The sequence below is a fragment of the Athene noctua genome, chromosome 1 (assembly GCF_965140245.1).
Source record: "Athene noctua chromosome 1, bAthNoc1.hap1.1, whole genome shotgun sequence".
Taxonomy (NCBI): domain Eukaryota; kingdom Metazoa; phylum Chordata; class Aves; order Strigiformes; family Strigidae; genus Athene; species Athene noctua.
In genome coordinates, this window is record NC_134037.1 from 21,270,860 (window position 1) to 21,294,405 (window position 23,546).

At 35.4% G+C, this 23,546-nt stretch overlaps 1 protein-coding gene across 2 annotated transcripts in view; it reads right to left on the reverse strand.

The window, feature by feature from the left end:
* Window positions 1-23,546, reverse strand: part of TRAPPC12 (trafficking protein particle complex subunit 12) — a 55,077-nt gene that overhangs the window by 16,550 nt on the left and 14,981 nt on the right. For both annotated transcript variants that reach the window (XM_074895683.1, XM_074895682.1), the window contains exons 4-7: window positions 22,592-22,705; window positions 21,614-21,752; window positions 9,748-9,860; window positions 2,923-2,995 (exon numbers count right to left, since the gene is read on the reverse strand). In XM_074895683.1, the coding sequence (XP_074751784.1) occupies window positions 2,923-2,995; window positions 9,748-9,860; window positions 21,614-21,752; window positions 22,592-22,705 (439 nt within the window). The remainder of the gene's footprint in view (window positions 1-2,922; window positions 2,996-9,747; window positions 9,861-21,613; window positions 21,753-22,591; window positions 22,706-23,546) is intronic.

Consider the following 23,546-nt stretch of genomic DNA (forward strand, 5'->3'; position numbering starts at 1 on the left):
CATTAAAAGCTGCAGCAGCAGATTTCTCTCTCCTGCTTTGCAGACAGACTCCTGATGTAAGAGATGTTCACACAGATCCTTATTTTCTCTTGTGTTACAGTACCATAGATCAATGCTAGAAATAGTCCTCTAATCCTCAAAAATAAACATTAGGAGTATTTATTTAGTACATTTGGAAAATAAATGTATCTCAGTCAGCTGTCAAGGTCACTGTAATGATTTGAAAGGGGGGGAGGAAAGGGAGAAGAAGCTATTTCAATGAGATTGTGATAACTGAGACCACTCATTTGTATCAGTAGCGTAGTCTCTGATGAAAGCATGGCAGGTCACATAGATAATTCTTTCAGCACACACAAATGCCATTACAAATAAGAGAGCTTGGTGAAATGTCTACTCCCCTTCCTAAAACAGAAAACTCCTTCAATCCTCTCTAACAACAAAACAAAAAAACAACCTATGGATATTCCCTAATTATCTTTGTCAAAAGAGAGGCATAATATGGGCCCCAAGACTGAACCCAGTATTTCATCCACCGTACCCTAAAATCATTCATTACTCCTAGCTTTTGTTTTAGAAATTCCCCCTTGACCACATAAGCTCTACATTAATGGAGAGCATGCTGTAAACTATGAGCAAGTATTTTATGATACTTCTCTGTTTTTCTTTTCTTGCGGGCATCTGTAAAATTAAAAACTACTCTTTATTATTTTACTTGTTAATCTCTCCTTTTTGCATGTCCTCCTAGTTTGGTAACTACATTCAGATTTTTAGGACTTGGGTGACAACAAATTAGATGTTGATTCCTGCAGTGGAGACATCTAAGTTTCCTAACAATTGAACAGCACCAGCTACGATTCTGAGAAAGGACTGCAAAGCAGACAGACCAGATGTTTTCAGTCTGTGATATAAACTGAACAGGAACTCGGTCTGGAAATTTCATAGCCCTGTAGGATAAGGCTTCTTAGCACTGGCAGAAAGGGGTTAAAGAAAACCTGCAAAGCAGTAAACAAAACTGAAAACCCTACAGCCTTACTGAAATGCCTGAAACCCACTCTGAAGGTCCATGCATACATGCTTCCACTCTAAGCATTTGTTTTAACTTCCACACTGCCATTCATTTCAATAGGAGCTCTGTACACTGCGAAGTTGCAAAATTGGCATCTTACAGAATGTGTTACCCGGCAAGTGGCGCAATGCTAAATCTCTGCCTGTTGAAAAACTGGCAAATGAGGTGCTCTGTTCCAGACTAGAGGAGATGTACATGGTAAGTCGATTGGTGTGGCACCTTCTTACACCAGCAATAAGGAAATTACAGGCTAAGCATAATCCCCATAATGAATTAAGGCTGTCTTCTTATAAAGTTAATAAGGTTTGCTTCGGCTAGTTTCACATGAAAAAACCAAACCCATTATCAGCCTCCTGGAACTCCAAATGCAGCAAAGAAACAGACAGGGAGCAGACCTGGCTCTAAAGCAGCAGCAGAGAGGAAAAGCAAGGAGGCAGAAACTCGTGAGTGCTGCAGGACACAGGATTATGACACAGCTAGGAAGAAGTCCTTGTACCTTAGAGGGATCACTGGCTTGGTTTTAAAGGGGTAAAAAGGAAAAGAATGTGGAGATAAGAAGGACAAAATTGACAGTAGAAAGGAGATAACAGGGAAAACTAAGAAGGAGAACAGAGCTAAGAAGAATAGTGGATACAAGGAGAGAACAACGAAACTCCTGGAACGCTGTGGATAAATCTTCAGTATCAGATTATTTCTCTCTTCCCCTAATCCATTTGAGAAGAGTAGTAAATGTATTCATTTAACTATACTTGCAAATACCTTTATGACATATGCTGTTCACATGTGTGTTCACTTTTTTAGGGCATATCTAGATGGTGCATTAAGTCAAGTACAGTAACATATTAAAGCTGTTTTACATCCAGTGAATTTGAAGACCAGGCAGAAGAATTCAGACAGGTCTGCACCCTTCCATATAGACACTCTTTTAGGGAATTATTTATAATAATTTTAAAATTCTGCTAACAACTCTACTCTGCCTCTTCCTATCTCAGAGGCAGACTTTTACTTCCCACAAGCTCTAGGTGAATGTTATCCTAGAAGGAAGCTGGTAAGACTCCTTAGACTGTTAGCTGAAGCTGAAAGGTTTTTGGTTTTGTTTTTTATGAAGTTTTTAACTTGCTAGGCACCATGAGTGGTTCGTGTAGTCCATAACAATGCAGAAAATCTCTTGTCCAATTCTTGTGTACTCAGGTGACCACATTAGTATAAATTTTGTTAAAAAAATGTTTGGACAACTAATTTTTCCTGATGAGCCTTCTTTATCCTATACCATTGCAGTTAAACAACTAAGAAGGAACAGGAAAAAAATAATTGCATATGAAACCATTAAAATGACAATGTAGATTAGTATTATCTGAATCTTACTCTAAAAGGTGACTCAGGTATTTCAGGAGTTTAAGTGCCATGCAGCTACAGTGAGACTCAGCTATCTATGTAGCAGCATCCTAAGCCAGTGTAGCCCTTGTATGATGGCAGTTTGATCGAAAAAAATTTAGTGGATTTCAGACATGAGGACCAAGAGGAGCCAGTCAGTCAAGGCTTAAGATGAAACATCCATTTAGCTGCAACAGCAATACATTTATATATTAATCACTAAAGGATAGCAGCCATGTGCTTTGTTTCTTCTAAGTAGGAAAAAAAATTGATTTAGTGCATCAGCTTGATCAAAGGCAAAACTGTGAAATTAATTCCAGCAAATAAAAGTACAATCTGTATCATTTCAGAAGCTAAGTAGGCTATGAGATTACAAAACTACTGTTTTACCAACTCTGGGGCAGTTTTGTGAAAACTCTGGCATACTTAGGCAAGTGATAAAAACACAATGCCTGTGAAAAAAATATTTGAAGAATACCTACCTTGTCTGTTCTCCTGTGTAATGTTAGTCATACTTCCATCTTCAGCTAATCCTTGTTCCAAATTTTCTAGTATCTGTAGTAAATTTTTTAAAGTAACCAACATGAGTTTAAACAGCACTATATATTTAATGCAGATTATCTACAACTGACAGACTATATGTAAACCAATTCATTCAGGAATGCTTCATTTAGGTACAGTTCAAAATTACTGATTATTACCATATCTAGATAAATTGCACAAAGAAAGCCATTCTACAGTAGAAGGATGTTAGAGTTCAGGCTTATGATACTTACAGAACATTAGATGTCAGCACACTCTAGGGACATACATATTTTGTTAGGCAAAACATGAAATATGCTTCACCAGAGAATGAATGTTAATGACCACAAAGAAAGTCAAACTGATTTTCAACAGAAAGCCACTGCCTCCTGACTCCCCCACCCTAAGTATGGGCTCTGGTTTTAGCCTTTTGTCCTTAATGAGGTGCTCTTCTTGTATTTTCCTTCTCAAAGTTTGGGGTTTACTCCTTATTTTTGTTTATTATAGATTTTAAATCATGTAAATTGTTGAATGAATTAATGTTGCTTTATTGGAGGAATGAAGAATGAAGGTGTATATTTATTGAAGCTTGTGTCTTAAGCACTTTAAAAATATGTATGCAAGGTTCCATTTGAAATGCAAGTAAATTTGCCTTTTTCTAATCCCATTACAATTTCTCCAAATTTCTATTCTGATTCCCACAATCACCCCATTTTTCCTGTTACAGATTCATAACTTTGGTTATAGAACAATGCTTGAGATTTCCTTCAAAAAAAAATACCATTAAGGCCGCTTGCTCTTTAATCAGTTGCTGTGGTTATCCAATTAGGGAAATACAAGGGACTGTCTCTTCTGGGGACTGAGTGCACTTCCAAACACAGAGCTCTCAACTTTTGCCAGTGTAAGAAGTAATTGTTTTTTCCTGCACCAGCAAAGCATTCCAGTTGTGCTCAGTGCTTTGTAAGCAAACAGTTAAAAACACCACAGGAAATCCTCCAAAGCAAAGACAGGTAGAATTAATCTGGTTTCAGACAGCATGTTGTTTGTACCTTCTACAGCCAATGAAGAGCAATCGGTACCTCCAGGAAGCCAGTTCATGCCACCTATTGTAGACATTAGGAATTGCCCTCTGAGATACCAAGCTCTTCACAGACTAGAGTGAAAGCTTGAAGTTAGGTACCATAAATGTAGCTACAAGGAACTTAAGAGCAAGGAAAGACATACGATGAAATGACAGCAGTTACCACATGCCAGCTGAGCCAGGGCAATTTTCCCTGATAAGAACTGTTAGCCCATGACGAATACAAGGTAATATGATTTAGTGTTAACCTCGTTCACAGAGGGCTAGGCTAAGTTGCCTTACCTCAGATTTTGAGAGGCTATAAGCGTACACCAGTAGATACTGCAGCTTAGTTGATAGGTGGCAATTTATGAGATCGCAGCAGCATGCCTGCAAGACTGAATCTCAGTCCCACTTTCAAAAGCAGCGTAGCCACTCAGAAATCACTTAGAAACCAAAGCACCACATTTCAGTGTTAAATGCTTAGTGTATAATGAGGCACCTTGTCAAGAGAAAAAAACCCTATTCTTCTCTTCCACAAACCAAAACCACCTTATCATCTATTTTCTGTGCGGTCTAAAAGCCATCATCTATCTCTTCCTCTGGAAAACATCTAGTGATCACTCCTCATTCTCAAAAAGGCTTGAAGTTCTTACTCTTGAAATGGTCTAAACATAACAAGGTACCTTCATCAATGAGGTATGCTGTCTTGTTTAAAAAGACAACGGGTTTCTCTGAAAACATGCTAACATCATCAAAAAAGAAAGAATTAAATATTAGCATACAATTAGAGTATTATATTAACCATTCCGTGACGTTACTTGGGGATATCTAGCTGTCACCTCAAGCTCAACGTAATTAAAACAGAACTCGGTGCTGATTTGAGGCTAATTGTTTTATTCCCCAGGTTTATTTCCTTTTGCCCTTCTTAAGGATAGGAACATCATCTGCAGTTTTTCAGTATTTGGGCATTTTCCTAGTTTTCCAGGAACTGTTTAATGACAACATTAATGATTCTGGTAGTTCCTGAGTGTAAGCTATTTGGGTTAGTTGACATCTTAAATTTTAGCAAATCCCCTCATCCCCCTTTTCTACAAATGGTTAAACTGTTTATTCTAGCAATATCACATGGGATAGCTCTAAACATGCTTGTTCCTATTATAAAGAGAAATAAGATTGAAAGCTTCTACCATTTACTTTAAACATTAGTTTTACATATGACCTATGCTTTTTCTTGTTTTGAATATTTATAAATGCACACTCAATAGTTTCACTGGCTAGTATTACTTCACTGAGTTATTTCATTTCATTCCCTATCAATCACCAGTATACTGTAACATTAACCTATGCACACCACCAATTGCATTCCTAGTTTCCTATCATTAGGTATCTCTTTTTAATACTTTATTTCTTCTTCCACAACTTTTCACCAGCATTAGCTTCTTACTCAAAATACTGGGTTTTGGTGCTTCTGGAATTGTGGCTTTTTAGTACTCAGACTGGTGCAGGATCATTTCTACAAATTCATCAAACAAGGTGTTAAGCAAATACTCCCTAGACTGAAGTAACGTATGAGAAACAGAATATTTATGTGACTTTAGTAGTGAGCCAGAACTGGAAGTTGAATGAAAATAAATCCCAAAACCAATCAGTAGCTAAGAGACTGAAAATTTAATCAATTTGGAAGTGAAACAGAAGACCAGTAGATACGAAGAGTGTGTATGGAAGGGCCAGGGAAGAACATAACTACTCATGAAAGAGAGTGGTGGAACTACAGAGGGAGTGGCTGATGGACAACCGTCACAAAGTTAATCTTGAAAAGTTTTGCAGAGGCTTTTTTAGGAAGCTAGACTGTTAACCCACTTGCCACTGCTCTATCCACCTGGTAGAAGATCTTGCCCAGTACAGCTCTGCCACTTGAAGGATTAGGGTTAAGAAGTGAAATACACTGCACTATAAGATGTGTGCATTTCCAGGAGCTCTCCCTCAATCAGCTAGGAATCTTAGGCACAAACAAGGGTGGAGTTTAGATTAAACCTGACTGTTGTTCTTTTCATATTTTGGTCTCCAGGTAAGCATTTATTAGCATGTCCTCAGCATTATTAGCACTAAAGTGATCATGCCCATGTTTTTAAATGAATACTTAAAAAGAACAAACCCTTCCGTGATTTAAATTACTATTGTTATTCTTACTGCTTGGCTGTTTGGAGACCATGTATCTGAAGACAGAATTATAAGGGCAACAACTCATTGAGGCAATTCACATTGCGAAGACCAGCAATAACACAGAGACAGTAACAATTTCACTGGATTCCTCCCACAAGCTATAATACTCATTTGGTGCTACAGATATTTCTTTCTGAAATGTTGAATGTATAGACAGAGATGTAAAATATGCAACCAGATCTTGATTACCAATTTTCAGGAATGCTGGAAAAGGTAAAAACATTCTCCTATCCAGGGAAAATGAAAATGATGGTTTTGCACGCAACCTCCAAGCCTGCTTCAGGTACCAGAAATATGTTAAGTAGAAGGCGGCTGAAGAGACCAAGTTACCAAAATAGTGACAAAGTAAATATGGTTAGATCTTTAAGTTGAATGGCTAATCCAAACTTAACAAGTGTCTGTAGAATGTGTACAACAAAAAGCAAAATGGAATTTAGCAAGTTAAAAGGAAGTATCAGATAGGAAAAAAAGCATAATTACATGGAGGAAGAGAAAGAAAACAGAAAGACACATTTTCTTATGATAAGAATGCATTAGCATTAGCCTGGAATAGCCTCCCAGGGGATGTGGCCTCAGCTCCGTAGGCTGGCTCATTAAAAACTAGAAAACAACCTTGTGTTGCAGAGAGACAGACTAGGTGAGCTAATAGGTCTTTTCTCTCTTCTAGCTTCTATGACTCAAAGATCATCTCATTTACATAATGACTATTCGTACGCCCTTCTGTAAATACGGATGACCAAAGATTATTTTTCCGCTTTTTAAAATAGGGAAGTAAAACACTAGAGGGCTTCAGTTGAAAGCTCCCCAATTAATTCTGTTATAACTGAAATGGTTCCCAAGTGTCTTATACAAATATTAAGACTAATGACTGTACATGCTTTATGTTACTTTCTTGCTTATGCCATGGGTTTTCATAAATATTATGAACCTTATTCTTGAACACTCCACATGAGATTGAGATTATTAGACTAATTGTGTTCTATAAAAAATCAAAACATCTATCTAAAAAATGTTTTTTGTCAGCCAATGCTGACTTCAAATGGTTAAATTATCACCAATTTACAGCTGTCTTTTAAGAACATATTTATGTTTACAAGCTGTCCTTTTTCACACTCTTGTTTCTACAGTTGTCTTTGAATTGCTCCAAAAGACAAGGTATTTAATTAAATGCAAACAAATGAAGTAATCTGCAGTGAGGTGTCTAGAATAACTGATCAGAAATATTCCCTTGAGATGTAAGGTTTGTAGTTTTCTGTGTACTGTACTTTAAAAAGGAGCATCCATCAGCACAGACAATGGCTTGTCCTGGCTACTATATCCTGTCTCTAGTGGAAGCTGTCAGAAGCAAAGGGAAAGCGTTCTTTTTTCTGACTGTAACTGAACACACTAACCTAGGACAAACTCTGCAAACTCAAACACAGAAAGGCAGAGAGAAAGTGATGGCAATCCATGAACCAAAAGCAAGTACAGAGAACAGGGGACACCTCAGAAGAGCTAGTGGAAGATGTACAGCCAGCCTCAAAGAAGCTTTCCCCAAAGGCACAAGGGATCACACAGAATTTGTAATGGAACTAGGCCACCAGCAGCTGACAGAGTGAGAAAATGAGTAAACAGACCTGTTCAAGAACTTAGCATGCAGGGAAATAGGTATATATTAATTTGTAAATCTCCTTTATTTCCATTTCATCTTCTCCAGCACATCCAGTTTCCCTTATTTAAAAAAAATAGTCAGTCTAGTTCATGTTCAAACAAAATCTTGTATTATAGTTCAAAAGCTTCCTTGATATAATGGGTATGCTCTAAGGATATGCACTTCAAGGAAAAGAGTGTAGGCAGAAGCACCTCAAGGTTGTAGATGACTTAAACGTCTTGTAAAGAAGGCGGCAGGGTGGGGGGGGGTGGTAATTTCCTTTTCTTTCATTCCTCTATTGACTGATAATCTTTAATCTGTGAAGAATCATGGCTGATCACACTGTAACTGAGATATGGCCATTTCAATAAAGTTAGCCAGATGGCTGATGGAACACCCTGCTCAGCAGTCACTTCATCATTCACATTCATACAATTTTCTCTCTCTGTTACAAGATAAAGGAAGTCAGAAAACAGTTACATTTTTGGAATCTAGTGGCACCTTCGTGACTAAGGGGAGACATGCAACACTTAATACCAGATTGCATAAAAACAATATAAGAAACAGCTAATCTGCTGCAGACCAAGGCAGGCAAATGTCAGTAGAAGCACTGTGAAATCCTGCAAGAGAGGAGTATGGCATTTCATAGAAGAAAACAATGACTTCAAATTGAGGAGGACTGTTTATGAAGGAAAAGGCTAGAGAGAACAGCCTGCCAGTAATATTATTAGATGACATGGTCATGAACAGGTAGCAGCATTTGTGAAGTGCCAAAAAGTAGCACTTCTTGGTCAAATTAGATATATCTCTCAACTGTTTCCAGATCAATTATTTCCAACTCTATAACAAATGCCACATTCATCTCTTACTACTTAAACCTTTCACCTTTTTCTCCTCATAATATAAAGAACTGTTTTTTTCACTGTAAACATTTGGTTATCCTAGCCACTACTGTGCTAGAAGCAACCTGATTTTATATACGTAAGGCCATTACAGCTACACAATTAACAATTACCAAATCCCTTCACTTCTGTTATTCAAGTTATTTTCAGGAATATAGGAAAAATCCAAGGAATACTGAAAATAAAAATTATCACATGTATTTATCTTATATACAGTTTTGAACTTTCAAATGTCACACATAATAACACTGCATTTCTTCTAGAGTATGCCACATTGTAACAGTCACAGTTACTGCTGCATTAAGACTACTTGGGAAAAATTTATGTAAAAAGCATTTAAGGATCAATGCTTAACAGTCAGGGTGTTGGGTTTAGTAGATAAGTTCCGTGCTTACAAGACCAGCACTCCAATTTCAGCACTGACAAATCTTCCATGTTATAATTTAGGCCATAATTTTGTATTATAGCACTTGACAAAACAAAAAAAAAAATCCCAAAACAAACTCAGCAGGTTGTATTTATATTCCCAAATGTCTGTTGTTTCCAAAACCAGCTATTCCGACTATTTCTGAAGGATCAAGACTATTTTTGAAGGAGCAAGATCATTAACAACTGTGCTTTGAGCTATCTGGACATAGCTTTGAGCTATCTGGACATAGCTGAATGAGGGAAGAAAGTTCTCCTAGTTGCCCTTAAACACTTCTGCATACTGTCCATGTCTTGTTTGGCAAAAGCACGAAAGCAAGAGTACGTTATCCACTGGTTTACTCATTTTAGTCAGAGTTACCACAGAGGAGAAAAGGATGTATCCTAAAATGGAAGAGGCACTTAACTTCTATTAGTGAGTTCTTTATTCGTATCAAATGGAATACCAAAATGTAATAGTTTAAACTTAATGTTCTTTATAAGGACAATAGAATATACTCTTTAAACATTAAGAAATGTTAGTGCATAGAGAAGCTGTTACCTTGGCACAGATTATCTTCATACTGTGCAGTCTGTCAAGTGATTCCTGAGGATTACCTAGGTACTGAGGAAGTTCTGCATGTAAAATCCGCATGGAGAAAGGAACCATGGAACCTAGAAACAATTAATTTTATTAAATGTTTGCTATAATGATCAGTTTGTGATTTGTCTACAGTACACAAGGAATTTCTCACTACTGTATATAACACAAAGTCCATTTTACCTTTGTATCTTTTTCTCTTGCTGAAAGATGAGAAAATCGCTGTAACAGGTGACATATTGTAAAATGTTTTAAATAGGTAATCACACATGTAACCACAAACAAGAAGGCAAGAAAAAGGTGTACCTAATTCAAATTTTCAAAATCATATTTTGGTGCACACAAGTCCAAAGTTTCATTAAGGATTTTTATAAACTAATTAAAATAAAAGATTAACTAAATGGAAGTTTACTCAAGTTGCAGCTACAACATTACTCTTAACATTTAATATGCATATTTTACAATCCATGCAGAAGTAAGAAGGAATTATTGGCCTTAAATCATGCTTGCAAAAAAGTTACATAAAAAGGGCATGCAAAACCACTTTTATGTAATCCTTCTAAAAATAAAGCTAATACGAAGGGCCCCTGTATTACAGAAAAAAAAGAACAGAAAACCAACATGAGTCAAAAGAAATTAAAAATAAAACCAGTATAATGAAGAACATAAATAATGATAGTATAATAGACACATTAAATCTAAAAATATATCAAGCCCTCTAGGAAATTAAAATATACTACAAAATATTTTGTTTCTTTTTTCTATTAATATCCATAGGTTTGGTTTGTGTAAAGGTGAGTCCATTATGCTGAACCAAGACCATCTCATTGTTCTAAAGATGACTTCTAGTCCAAGTTTTATTTCATTAATGTTAGCTCTTCCACAAAGAGTTACAAAACGACTCCATACTGTGAAACTGATTCTTTGTAAAGATGGTATATTTTGTGTATTTTCTCATTTATTGAAAACATCAAAGAATAGGGAAATAATTTTAAGCATATTTGAGGAGAAAAAGAATTTTATCCCTTTTCACATTAGTTTACATTATTATTATTATTATTATTATTATTATTATTATTATTATTATTATTATTATTATATTTACCAAAGATCCAATCCGCTAAGTTTATAAGCATCAAGGGCAGTTTCAGGAGCTTTAGGGAATCCTAGCGGGTTCAACATCTTGCTTTCAGATAGCTACATTTCCTGACACACAAACAGTAATACTGAACATAAACTAAATGATACTATTAAAAACAAATCAGAGCTAGAATAATGGGGAAATAGGACCTGCAAAATACCATGCTATAGTTCTAATATTTTAATATAATACATTTGCTTATTTTAGACATATTCTAAGGGGACTTCCCTCTCAAGTCACCTCTTGCCTCATCTTTCCTCAAAAACAGGACTCAGGAGCTTTTCAGAAAGACTTGCACCTGTTCTTAACAGGCTTGTATGTCAAAGAGGTAAATGCTATATACAATGAATCACTGCCTCTAGACTTTATTTTTAAAGGTTGACAAAATTTTAATCACAAAAATCACTAATTATGACCTTCAGAGTAAGCTACTTCCATCTACATAAATTCTTTTTTGCCAATGCTAACTATTCCCCATGGCTTCCGTGACTGCTGTGTGTCTGAAACGGATGTACACATGAGTTTTATGCATCACCATATGTGGAACAGAGATTAAGAAAACAAAACTGCATTTGAAATTCTATTAAGAGAAGTGTAAAAGGTTATTCAACCAGTAGCAAAAGATGTGAAATAGTTTACGTATGTATCTGGATTAGTACGGACACAAGTGAAGACACACAGTCAGAGTGAGGGGGGTGAAAAATAATGAAAAAGGAAGGCAAAAATAATTTCAGATAAATTCTGTGACAGAACACCACAGAAAAATTGCTTTGTAGACATGTTATGAACCTGAGAACCTGCACTGCAAACCTATGGAAGCAAACATGACCTGTGGCTGGCTCCATCTCTACCAGCCCTCTGGTGACCAAGTTCTAATTCCACCATCCAACAGTAATCCTGCCAAAAAAAAGCAGTACCTAAAACCAGCTAGTTTGGTACTGTTCTTCTGAAGAAAGTAGTTTTAATTTACTGATAGTAAACGAACCATGCACCTATTGCTGCACTCAGCAGGATTTGTGAGGCAAAGGTTAAAAAAGGAAAAGTTTTGTTCATCAGTAAAGCTTTGGAAAACCTGAGATATAAACTAAAAGAAATCTAAAGTTTTAGCAATATTTTTGGTTAATGACTGTGTTCTAGAATTTTCAACTCTGAAAAAGCTTGTATCATTACATTCTCTTGTAAAATGCAGCAAAAGGTCAACTCAATAAATATACAGAAAATCTGAATTTGTAACAGAACAGCTCAATGTACAGAAAGATGGGTATTTAATGGAGCACGGATTAAATGTCTTACGTTATCCATTTTTATAAAATTTATATAATGTTTTGTAAAACACTTTTTTCGGGATTGCATATTTTGTAAAATATTGATCTTATATATTGCTGAATGAAGCCACACTATTACGATCCATGCGAGGGGAAGGAATAACCCATTACTAATTTGCATCATCAGAAGTGGTGTCAGAGGATGTTGGAATGATGAATGCAACTCCAAGGCCAACTTAGACTCCATAAGAATCTGATTTATTTCCTATCACAACTAAGACTTCAGTTGTAACAGGCATTCAGAACTATATTACTTCGAAATGTACTTTATTAATGTATTATTTCCCAACCACTTAATATCTTCTTCATAGCACATGACAAAAAAGCATTCTGGTGTGATCCTCAGTAGGTACATCAAGTGTGATGACAGATCTCTCAAACAAAACCTGAAGGAAGCCAGCCCACAGTGTAAGGGTAGTCAGTGTAATGACTTTTCAAACCACAATTTATATTACTATTTCACATAGCAGGATTTAAAACTCTAGTATCTGTTTCTTCTCTTTTTGAAACTCATGACATAACTAGAATCCTGCAAGAAATTTTATTGTAAGCATCCAGTGAACTTCTGTTACTTAGGGCTTATTAAACAGGCTAACTTTATTTAAAATCTCAGAAACACCAACCATTTCTGCCTCTTCCTCAGTTTCCCTGTAATCCTTCTAAATAGCAGAAGTTTGGGGTTTTTTTGAAGAAAGCAGAAAATTGTATGTGTGGTCTAACAAAGTGTGGTAACTGGGAAAAACAGAAGAGAAAAAAAATGAGCTTTTACCACTAGTAAGCCTGTCTTACCACTCCATGTAAACAGTAGTTTGTAATTTTAAGTCAAATCAGATGAGCAAATTGCTCATAGAAAACCTGCAGCACTTATCCAAGCCACTCGTCCAAACATATTCCTTAAATACTCTGTTTATAAAAAGAAACTCTGAGATTTTTGGTTAAATACATTTTCCTAGATAAGTTACTGTTTCCAAGGAAGCTAATTCTTAGTTAAATGAAGTATGGATGACATATCTAATTCAGTTCCTACATTAATAAACTGATTTTGTGGTTTAAAAAAATGACCATAAATTTACTTTAGATGTGGTAAAGCTTTCAATGAGTGCCACTTATATAAAGTGCTAATACAATTTACATGCACTTCTCAGGAAGAAATACATGGCAGTAATAGAAAATGCATGTGAAGAGATCTGTTCACTGAAAAAATTCTCTTAACTCTTGGTTAACAGTTCTGTAAAAACTGACAACACCACACCCCTTTTACCCCAACTTCTCTATCACTGTATTGTCTCCTGCATCCAAAATCTGAATCTATAATTTTCTCAATCTAAGAAAATGGAACAAACATCTTTGAACCTGTCTGAAACAAAAATGTCAAGTAAGAGACTGAGAGAAGTAATAGCGAGTTACTAAAAATCTCTTCACAGAGTTGATGGTTATGAACCGCTGTTCTCACAGCTCGGCAAGGTGACCTGTGTGCTTACCATGGTGGAAGAGAACACTGTGAGAGTAATGGGTTTGAAATGCAGCCCAGCAGAGTTTCATGGGGTAAATGGGAGATGAGAAAGGCAGAGGCAAACTGTGATATGACTCTGGTGAATCTTCATCAAAGCCATATCAGTTCACTAATAAAAAGGTAAAAGCAAAATATAAGAGAATCATAGGAAGTGCTGACTTGGAACAGTTAACTCTGAGCTCACTAAGAATTTTTGTCTAAACAACAGGACATAGATTTGTTGTTCTATGACATCACTGTATCATGTTGCATCAAAGGCTCATCATTCAGGCTTTTTCTGCTGAAAGAACAACAGCATGAAGGAACCCATTTCTGTTGTAAAAAACTGATGACAAAAAAAACCTGCACACAAAATCTACAAAAACACAGCTTCCACTCTATCTTGAAAGACACAGGAGTTTAGCCTTCTGATAAGTATTCCTTATCATTTTAATATGAAGATGGCTACAAATGAAAAGTTGAGACCTAAAAAAGGCTTGTCTGAGATTCCAAAGAACACTGTAAATTTTCATTTTACATTGTCTAGGTTAAAGAGAAATAACTGGGAAGAAGTAAATGACATCTGTTGATGACTCTAGTAGATCAATAATGATAGTGTTATGAAGGTTGGAAAGGCAGATTGTACAATCCAGAGTGAAAAATTTAATTAAAAAGTAGATTAACAGCAGAGAAAAAAGCTATACTTGCCTCAGTAAACACCGTTACCTTGGGGAAAAACAAAATAGGAAAGCAAGACTGACTACATTAACATGAAGCTGTAACAGAAATACATATGCTTGTTAGGTTGAGAATGACATTATACTGTCTGAAAGGTTTGCTTACTGTTAGGCCACATTTTTAAGGCACACAGCGTAACATATTTTTTTATAATAGGCTCCTATACAAGTGGGCCTATATAATTCTATAATATCCCACTAGAGATAAGAGAATTTTATATAAACACTGGATTTTGGCACGTGCTGCCATTTGCGAAACTATTTGGAATCAAACCCATGATCTCCATTATATTTTGCTCAGTACTGAATTTAATAAGGCAACATGTCAAGGAAATATTTTAAACAAGCAGCTTATCCTGTAATTAAAATGTTTACTTAAGAGCACAGGAGAATGGATTTTGCTTCATATTTCTAAAGAAGTAATGCCCTCTTACACAGAAACACTGTGTCAGTTAAGCTTACATGATGTCAACAAGAGACAATACACTACAATTACTGGTACATATTGAAATTTTATTTCTAAGTTAAGTGAGTCTTATTCTAGCTTGATGTTTTACAGTAAGTTGACCTCTGTTACTCCTCTTCAGGGGGTTCATAATAGTTTTATCTATAAAAATTCAGAATGGAAAAATGGTTTACTTTTAAGACAATTCTTAGTTATAACAAATATGGTGGAGAATTTTTTTCAAACAGTATGATTTTAGATTGTCACTTTGGCATGAATTAATCTCATTCACATATATATATGTTATCAGCATACAAAAAGCAAAACTTAGAAGTGAAAAAAGGTCTGCTGAAAGGAAAATGGATACTCCAAAAGCATGGGAACAGATGGAACAAATACTAAAATCAGGTAGAATTATCTAAGACCACAGATTTCAGTTTCTATTTCTTTATGAACAGCTGCACATTTTCATAACTGTCATAACATAAACATCACCTCATGTCAGTCAAATTCAAACTGCAGCCCTCATTCACAGCCCTTTTAGAGCAGAAAAAGATTCCAATGGCTAGCCATTTTATCTTCATATTTTCTTGCTGCAAAATCTAGAAACGCTTTCTGATCTGCCTTCTACAGCTTATTCAACAAATCTTAAATACCAAAAAGCAGCAGTAGGGCAAAGTATCATTTACTGAAAGTATAAAGTGGGATCTTATGACAGTGAAAAAAAACCCCAAAACCAAAGAAACAAACCCTTCCTTCACTGGGTAGAAGAGAAATATAGAAAATCCAGTTGCAGAAAGATATTCTGCTTTATACATACACATACACACAGAGAAGTATATCCTTGCCTTTATATGCACACACTCACAGACTTTACATACTTCTTCAACAGCGTATTTGCTGTATCATAAATACCACAACAGTATAATTTATACGGAGATTTTAAGTGATGATGTAGTAACCCTAGTCTCACTGCCAGTTAAAAGTACATGTAAAAATCCAGATTCAACAGACTAGTTTCCAAGCTTTTGTTTATTACTTTCATTCGAGAGAGACGGGAAAAGAGATAGCAACCTAAATGTTTGTAGCCATTGAAAGAGCATGTTTTGAAAATTTTATTTGGAATTGCATGTTTCCATATACTTCACAATTTAATTGCACATGACCTAAGAACATATATTCTGAATTAAGGTCTGGTTTTCAAAGGTTTCAGAAATACTTTCTCAGTAATCTAGAGTTATTTGCACTGCAGCAAGGAAAACATAAGAGAAAGAACGCAGAAAAACCTGCAACAAGTGCCCTACCACAAAGATATCACCATAAATCTTACCTGCTGATAACTGTAATAAGCCAGAATCTAGAAATAAGTTACTTGCTCATGTTTAAGACGTAGTGTAAATCCAGTACTGTCTACACTGAGACTATGAAGTCTTGGGAAAGAAAGCACAATTAAATATTTTAGCAAGCACTCTACCCCCATAAAATTATACATACATTTCTTGACTAAAGTACCTATATAATTTCAGAAAAAATTGTATTTGCAACTCTGACTACTCTGAATAGCCAACTGGAACCACAACATATGAGTGGTATTTACTCAAGTTGTATTAGCTGATTTCACAGGTAGAAGGTAGCTCTGAAGTAAAAGGACAGGGAATTTAAAGAAACAATAGAGATGTACGCAGTACTATAAATAAAATCATTGGCAAACCAGTTTCTCTAGAGGCTTTAGTATGTTTTTTACTGTCAGTGTGAGCTTGAATGAAAAACGCTCCTGAGCAACTGCCAAGACTGAAGAAGTCTGACATGGGAGTGTAAGTTCAGGCACAGCAGTATTTGTGGTAACATATGAGAAAACCAATAACACGTATAACAATGACTGGAGTCCTTTTTAAATTGTTTTTCTGCAAAGCTTATTAACAGATAGGAGCACTATATATGCTACAATTCCTTTAGTCTGTGCATTTCTTCTCTTATCTCTGTTTTTACCTGGATTACTCCCTTTTGGCTCCCCACCCATCACAATTATTTTTCTTTTTTCCCCCCACACCACTTTCCATTCTGCTAGAGTTCTCCCACTAATCACAAGTTGACGAGGATGAAAAAACAAAGGGCATTTAATTTATAGCATCATCCAAAACCATGCTGAGAAAAACAGGAGAGGAAGCTTCAGCAAGACTGCCTCCTATTAGCATAGACAAGTAGGAGAAAAGAAAGGAAGACAGTAAACTCAAAGTGGCCAAATGTCACTGTAGAGTCATTGCTACATTTACTGTGAAAGCATATAGGAGATAATTTCCCCAATCCATGTCTGTCCTTCCTTATGGCATAGCCTAACATTCAGAAGCAGTACCAAGCTTCAGAAAGTAGGTAGACCTTGAAGCTCTGCACAGTCCTCTGCACTACATACAGTCAAGATGTCTGCAAAATGCTTTCTGCAGGTATTAGAGAAAAATTCTGGTTGGGTGTTTCCACAGTAATCATAGTGTCTGTGCGTCAACAGACATAAACCAAATTTCCTATTAGGTCTTTTGCTATTTTAGAAGTTTATTAAATTTAATAATAGTTTATTACATTTCACCTTAAACATCAGCACCGAAAACTTGTTTACAGGATGGGTTTGAATGACAGTTCTAAACCACATATGATAGGATTCCTTTAGGGGGATCTGAATTTCAAAACTGAATAAAAGAAACAAATGAAGAGCACTGACTGAGTCAATAAAGACACATAAAAAATGAAATCTCACACAGTCAACTATTTTTTGTATCAATTTTTTCAAGTATTTCAGCTAAAACTTCTAACTACAGTAGATATTAGTAAAGTCATAAAAGTAACATAGACCTAGTGAAATATGCTAAAACAATAGTTGTGATGTATGGACCCACACTACTTTGGGATAAATGTATGTAATATACATTTTTTTTTTAAACTGTCTCTATCCATCTGAAAGCATCAGCCCATTGCAGCACACATTAGTATATACCTATGGTCGCGACACAGCCACACTTTGAAAAGTACTTGTGCTAGGATTAGTAACAGAGTTCATGGGAAGGTATACAGTATGAAATCAGTTTCTAGAGCCCATACAACAAAATATTTAACAATACGTTCCTTATTTAGACACTTTCCACCAGACAACAGAAGATGATTTCATGTTAGAGCAATACAGATGATGCTGTATCATCATAAGGAGAATGAAAAGGAGAAAGAAAACAAACCACCCCATACATATAAACATCTGATCAGGGGAGTAACAGCTCTATTTTCACTTGTGAGCAGTGGTGGGGTCTTTATTTGTAATTCCAAATAAATTATTCTCAATTATTGTAGCTTTAGAACATTGATTTTGGTGGCATTAACTTTTCTGTAACTTACTGGTCTATTAACCAGAAACAAGACCAAATTATCTCGTAAAAGAATGAAATAGCATTTTAAATGTTCCATTTTAATTGTTGGCTCTCACTCTTTCAGAAATACACAGACATTACCAATGGAAAGGATATCTCAGGTTAGGCAATCTATCATATGAGAGAGTTTATGAAGTATAATGAAGAACAGAAACAAATGACATCAATAGAAATGGGTAAGACTGTGTAAATATAAAGCAAAATCCAACAAAAAAAAAAATCTGAAATCCATTACTCGTAAGAACAATGACAAAAATTAAGCCTTATATACCCCACAGAGTACAATGGAGATGTGCTAGAAGTAATCTGGAACAGTGTTCCTGACCTAAGTACCTACCTATCAAAAAAAGGAAAAAAATATATAAAACTGGACTTTTCGTCTTCTCTCTGCAGACGAATTTAGAGGAAATATATCTATCACTGAATAACTTTAAGATTTTTCTAGAAAATGAAAATGGTTTGCTCTCTGCCCCCGATCAAACAGGAATGATCAAAGAGTGACTGAACTAATTCACTGGGTGATGCAAGGATTCCAGCAGAGTCCACATCCCAGATGGTGCTCAACTACAGGCAGTACAGATGACTGATGAAAGAGATGGCAGAAATCAGGAAAGGAAGATTTCAGAAAGATTAGATCTTACAGCCACGATGAAGACAACAGCATGGCTGCAAATGCCATAGAAAAACTCAGGATGACACAGAGATTAGTAATGTAGCCGAAAGGGAAAGAGCCTTTTTCCTCCTTCAGAGGAAAATTAAGAGGACTCTGTTGGCCATGTTAATTAAGAAAAAAACATCTTCCACTCCTCATACATTTACTTGGAATTTAAATTCTTTGAGGTATATTTCTCAGAGATTAATGGATGAGGGACTATTCTCACTGCTGTAAGAAGCTTAGTTGTATTAACTTTCCTTACTTCAAGCACAGAAGACACAGAAGACTTTCTAACTCACTACCTTTCTTGTAACGAATATTTTGAATACAAAGAAATTATGCAAAATATTATATGTATTACAATTAATGTGTACATTATTTATATCTATACCCTCATTTCTTAAATGGATTTTAAAGTGGTTACTCCATTTATATACCATGAATCAAAATTAAAATGTTGAAACAAAACTCTTTCTTTTATGCTTGTTACACCACAAAATGATATGTAAAATTACCAAACAGCAGTGGATTGTGGACTCATAGTAATACATTTCAACCACAATATATGAATGATTTATATCTATTTTATTATTTAAATTAGCTGGTTAATGATGCGTGTATACTAAATTTCTTTATCCATAATCCAGCACTGCGTAGTTTAATGCTAGCCAGAAGACAACCGCTTGTTCTCTCCCACATCCCTGCAAACAACTGCTTGTTCTCTCCTCAGAACTATGTAAGGAAGGTTTGATAGCTGTTCCTACATCTTAATCACACTGTATTTATAGGAGATATCTACAACCAACAGGTCAGATCCATCCAACCTTGATGTTATTTTCCTTACAGATGATGGTTCCAGTTGGTATGTTCAACTGTTAAAAATGAACTGAGGTATATAATAATGAAATAGAATATTCTTCTTATGTTCACCTTTTTATCATAGATCCCCTCATAACTTCTGTGAAATAGCTGTAGTGGTTGAGTAGTTGCTGCAAAGACAGTTTGGATCCAAAGTTCAGTCACACAAGGACAGGTGTGTGAAACAGCTGGCCAGGCTGTCCAGAACTGTTGCTACCTGTGTGCTCTGTGGCTCAAGGAATGAAATGCTTCAAATATTGACATGACCTGCAAGGATTCTTTTCTTAGGCAAAATAACTTATTTTTAATACTGAAAAAGATGTGGAAACATACATATGGCCTGGGGAAGACTACTTCTCCTGTGCAGCACTGCCTCATGTGCAAAGCTGCCAAAATATAACCAGATCCAAAGAGCTGCCCAACCTGATGACCAAAACCTCTCTCAGTCTTAAAAGTAATACAGTCCCTTCTCAGTGGATTGAATGTATTCAAGGCAAATCAGGATATTTTGGCCTGTGATGGCCTGAAAGATGATGAGTAAGGTCAGAGGGTCTTGTTCTAGGCAGTCCATATTGGCCTTGCTGGGCTACAACTGATCCTTTTCATCACTAAACAGATGAATCAATCTTCTGCAAAAGATCCTGAACTTTCTTGACACCAACTTCCCTTCCTCAGCAACCTCAAACTCTCAGTATCTTTCTAGGTTACCCCATTGAGACCACCAGCGTCTTATGTAAAATGGACTATATTTTTTTTCAGATAGTGGAACTGCCTTTACAACTGTTACTTACAAGCATTTTATTATACATTGTGGTTCAAATACGAAAGCCAAAGAACAGTGAGACTCACAGTGTACTTGCATCAGAGTGTTATTTATTTCTAAATAACAGATTTAGAAAAAATAAAATTTCAGAATAGCTTGAATAGGAGTGAAATTGCTCTTAAAAACAGCAATTTGTCAACTCCAGACTCTTGGAGAACTAGAATACCCTGGATAGTGGAACTATTTGGTTAACCTGTGGGCTATTGGGAGCTGTGTGAAGCAGTGCATTTATAACTTGATAAACCACTTACAAAGAATTGAGGCTGGTGGTGGCTTTTTTGCCCCTTCAACAATGGGATACATAGTAAAGTATTAATTTTTATATAGATTCAATTACTAGGCAAATAATATGACATTTAACCATTTTTTTATTAAGGAAAACTATCAAATTAGCTCTGTGTTTTTCTTTTTTTTTTCCCAAAGATCCTAGAAACCAGGAAACCTAACAAAATATCACCTGCATTAGGATGTATGCTCAGACATGTGTGTTAAAGAGTATATTGACAGTATCTCAATGAACTTAAAGCTTATAGGTTCTGCTTCTACAAACTCTCTCATCACCTTTTGCAGCCTGTTTCTGGATAAAATGTACTATTAAGGTTTGTGGTTTTTTTAATTTCAATATCCTAGAACTAAACTACTTTATTGTATTTACTTGTTAGAAACAATCCTCTTTCAAATCAATGATGTATCAGTTATCATGAAATACACTGCCTAAGTATATTGTGATGGAATAGTTTTACCCCTTATGATTACTCCATGTTGCTACCTCCAAAACACAAACAATACTTTAACCTAGTAGTTAATCATATTATTCTGGGAGAAAAAAAAAATTAAAATAAGCCAAAGCTCAACAACGCTTTAGAACGAAAAAAGCCTGAATCCATTATTTTATAATGACTGGTAAAAATAAAAAGCATTTTAGAAATCAAGTATCTTACCTTTTCGTCCAGGGTATACATGAGGGTAATATTCATAATAAAGATCAGGCTGGTCTAAATTTCCAAATGGTTCAAATTCCATTTCTGCATTTTGGAATAGATTCAATTTTACCAGCAGTGCTAGTCTCACAAACCACAGCTAAAAATTAATACGTATAAAAGAAGGAAAAAACAAGGTCTGTTATTAGCTTCAATCACAAGCCACATCCAAATACAATTTCAACTTTCTAAGTTTTTCTGATAAAGAATTTCTATGTTACTTACTGATAAGAATCAGGATTTATATTTATATGCTGTTTTGCAGAATACTTTTTATAAGATCATTAAAACAAAACACGGAGGACTGATGTTTTAACTGTTTGTAAAGATACCAGGATTTTGAAGATTAAATTTAAAAACTATCCTACTGCAAAATTAGAACATCTCTGTTGAAACTGAGCTAACATGTAAGAATTATCAAATGATTTTTAATTGCTTTTCCAATTTTATGGAATTCTTAAAATCTGTTGATTTTTGTGAGATTCCATGAGCTTTATAATTACTAGAGCCAGAAGCACATGCTGTCATCTGGTCACATTTTGTTCAGTCAAACATTTGTTATGTTTCACAAACCTTTATTAATTTGGATTCTTATTTTCTTACCATGATGAAACATACTTCTAACATTCGAAATATACTACAAAGTTCAAAATCTAGATATGGTCCATGAACTTTAGCACAATGAGTCTTCCAAGATAGCAAAACACATTTCTTTTTACTAGTGATTACCTTCAAAAGCATACAATCAAGATATAATTTTACTTTAAAAAAAAAATTGTTTTAAATGAAGACCTACTCATAATCAAACATAAAAAGTGACTTGCTACAATGCTTTAATAAGCTCAGTTTTTTGGTAACAATTAGCAAAAGTTGTTTGATCATGTTAAAAATAATCCCAGTGAATACTGTTAGAAAACAAGGGTGTATCTTTAAACATACCTGTAAAGAATCTGTTGTATGGTTAGTTGGTAGCCCACTTTTTTTATAGCCTTGACCATGTGCAGTTAGGAGCCGCCCACACAAGTCAACTGCTGCCCTCCAGTTTTTACTGCTCTGGGAAGAAGAAAAGAGTAAGTAGCAAAATCATAAAGTCCCTAAAATGCACAACTGCTTATTTTGCCTGAAGCAGCTACATGTACCCATCAGTAATAATGACAAGGTCAGGAGAGCTGGCCGGTGAGAAGCAGTATGTCATTTGTCAAAGCTGCACATCTAATTAGGCAAGAAGTGAAATCAAGCATTAATACTATCAGAACACTAAAACAAAATAATATACACCACCATATGGGATTCTAAACTTAAAGCTGTATCATGTTTGCTAATATTCTTGAATAAATAGTCACAATTTTGGTTTGTCCTCAAAAGGATAAAAATGCCAGCCACATTTCAGTAATTACACCCAAGTTACTCTACTGTTACAAAGTACTTAATGCCTACTCCTACCTCACTGACTTCAGTATTTCAGATTGTAACCCCTAGTGCTGTTCATTTAATGAAAACAGACTTTCCTAACATTGCCCAGGACACAGAATTCCTATCAATGAAGAACAAAGGACAAGAAACAATACCATGCATAAAATGATAGAACAGTAACAATTGTTTCACCCATAAAATATAAACACCTGAATTTCCACTACATGTCTAATTTCAAAACATTATTAAATATATTTATTAATAAACCAAATCATTCCTAATTAGACAAGTCAAACCATCTTGTCACACTGTCATTCTATTAATGTTTCTGCCTTGTATATGCTAATGCAGCCATGTAAATAGCTAACACCAGCAAAAATTTAAAACACAGACTAATGCTTCACAGGTTTTAAGCTATCATACTTTTCTCTCATATAGAAGTCTTTCCAGAGGCACGTATCCAGCAGGTTCTTATAAAACA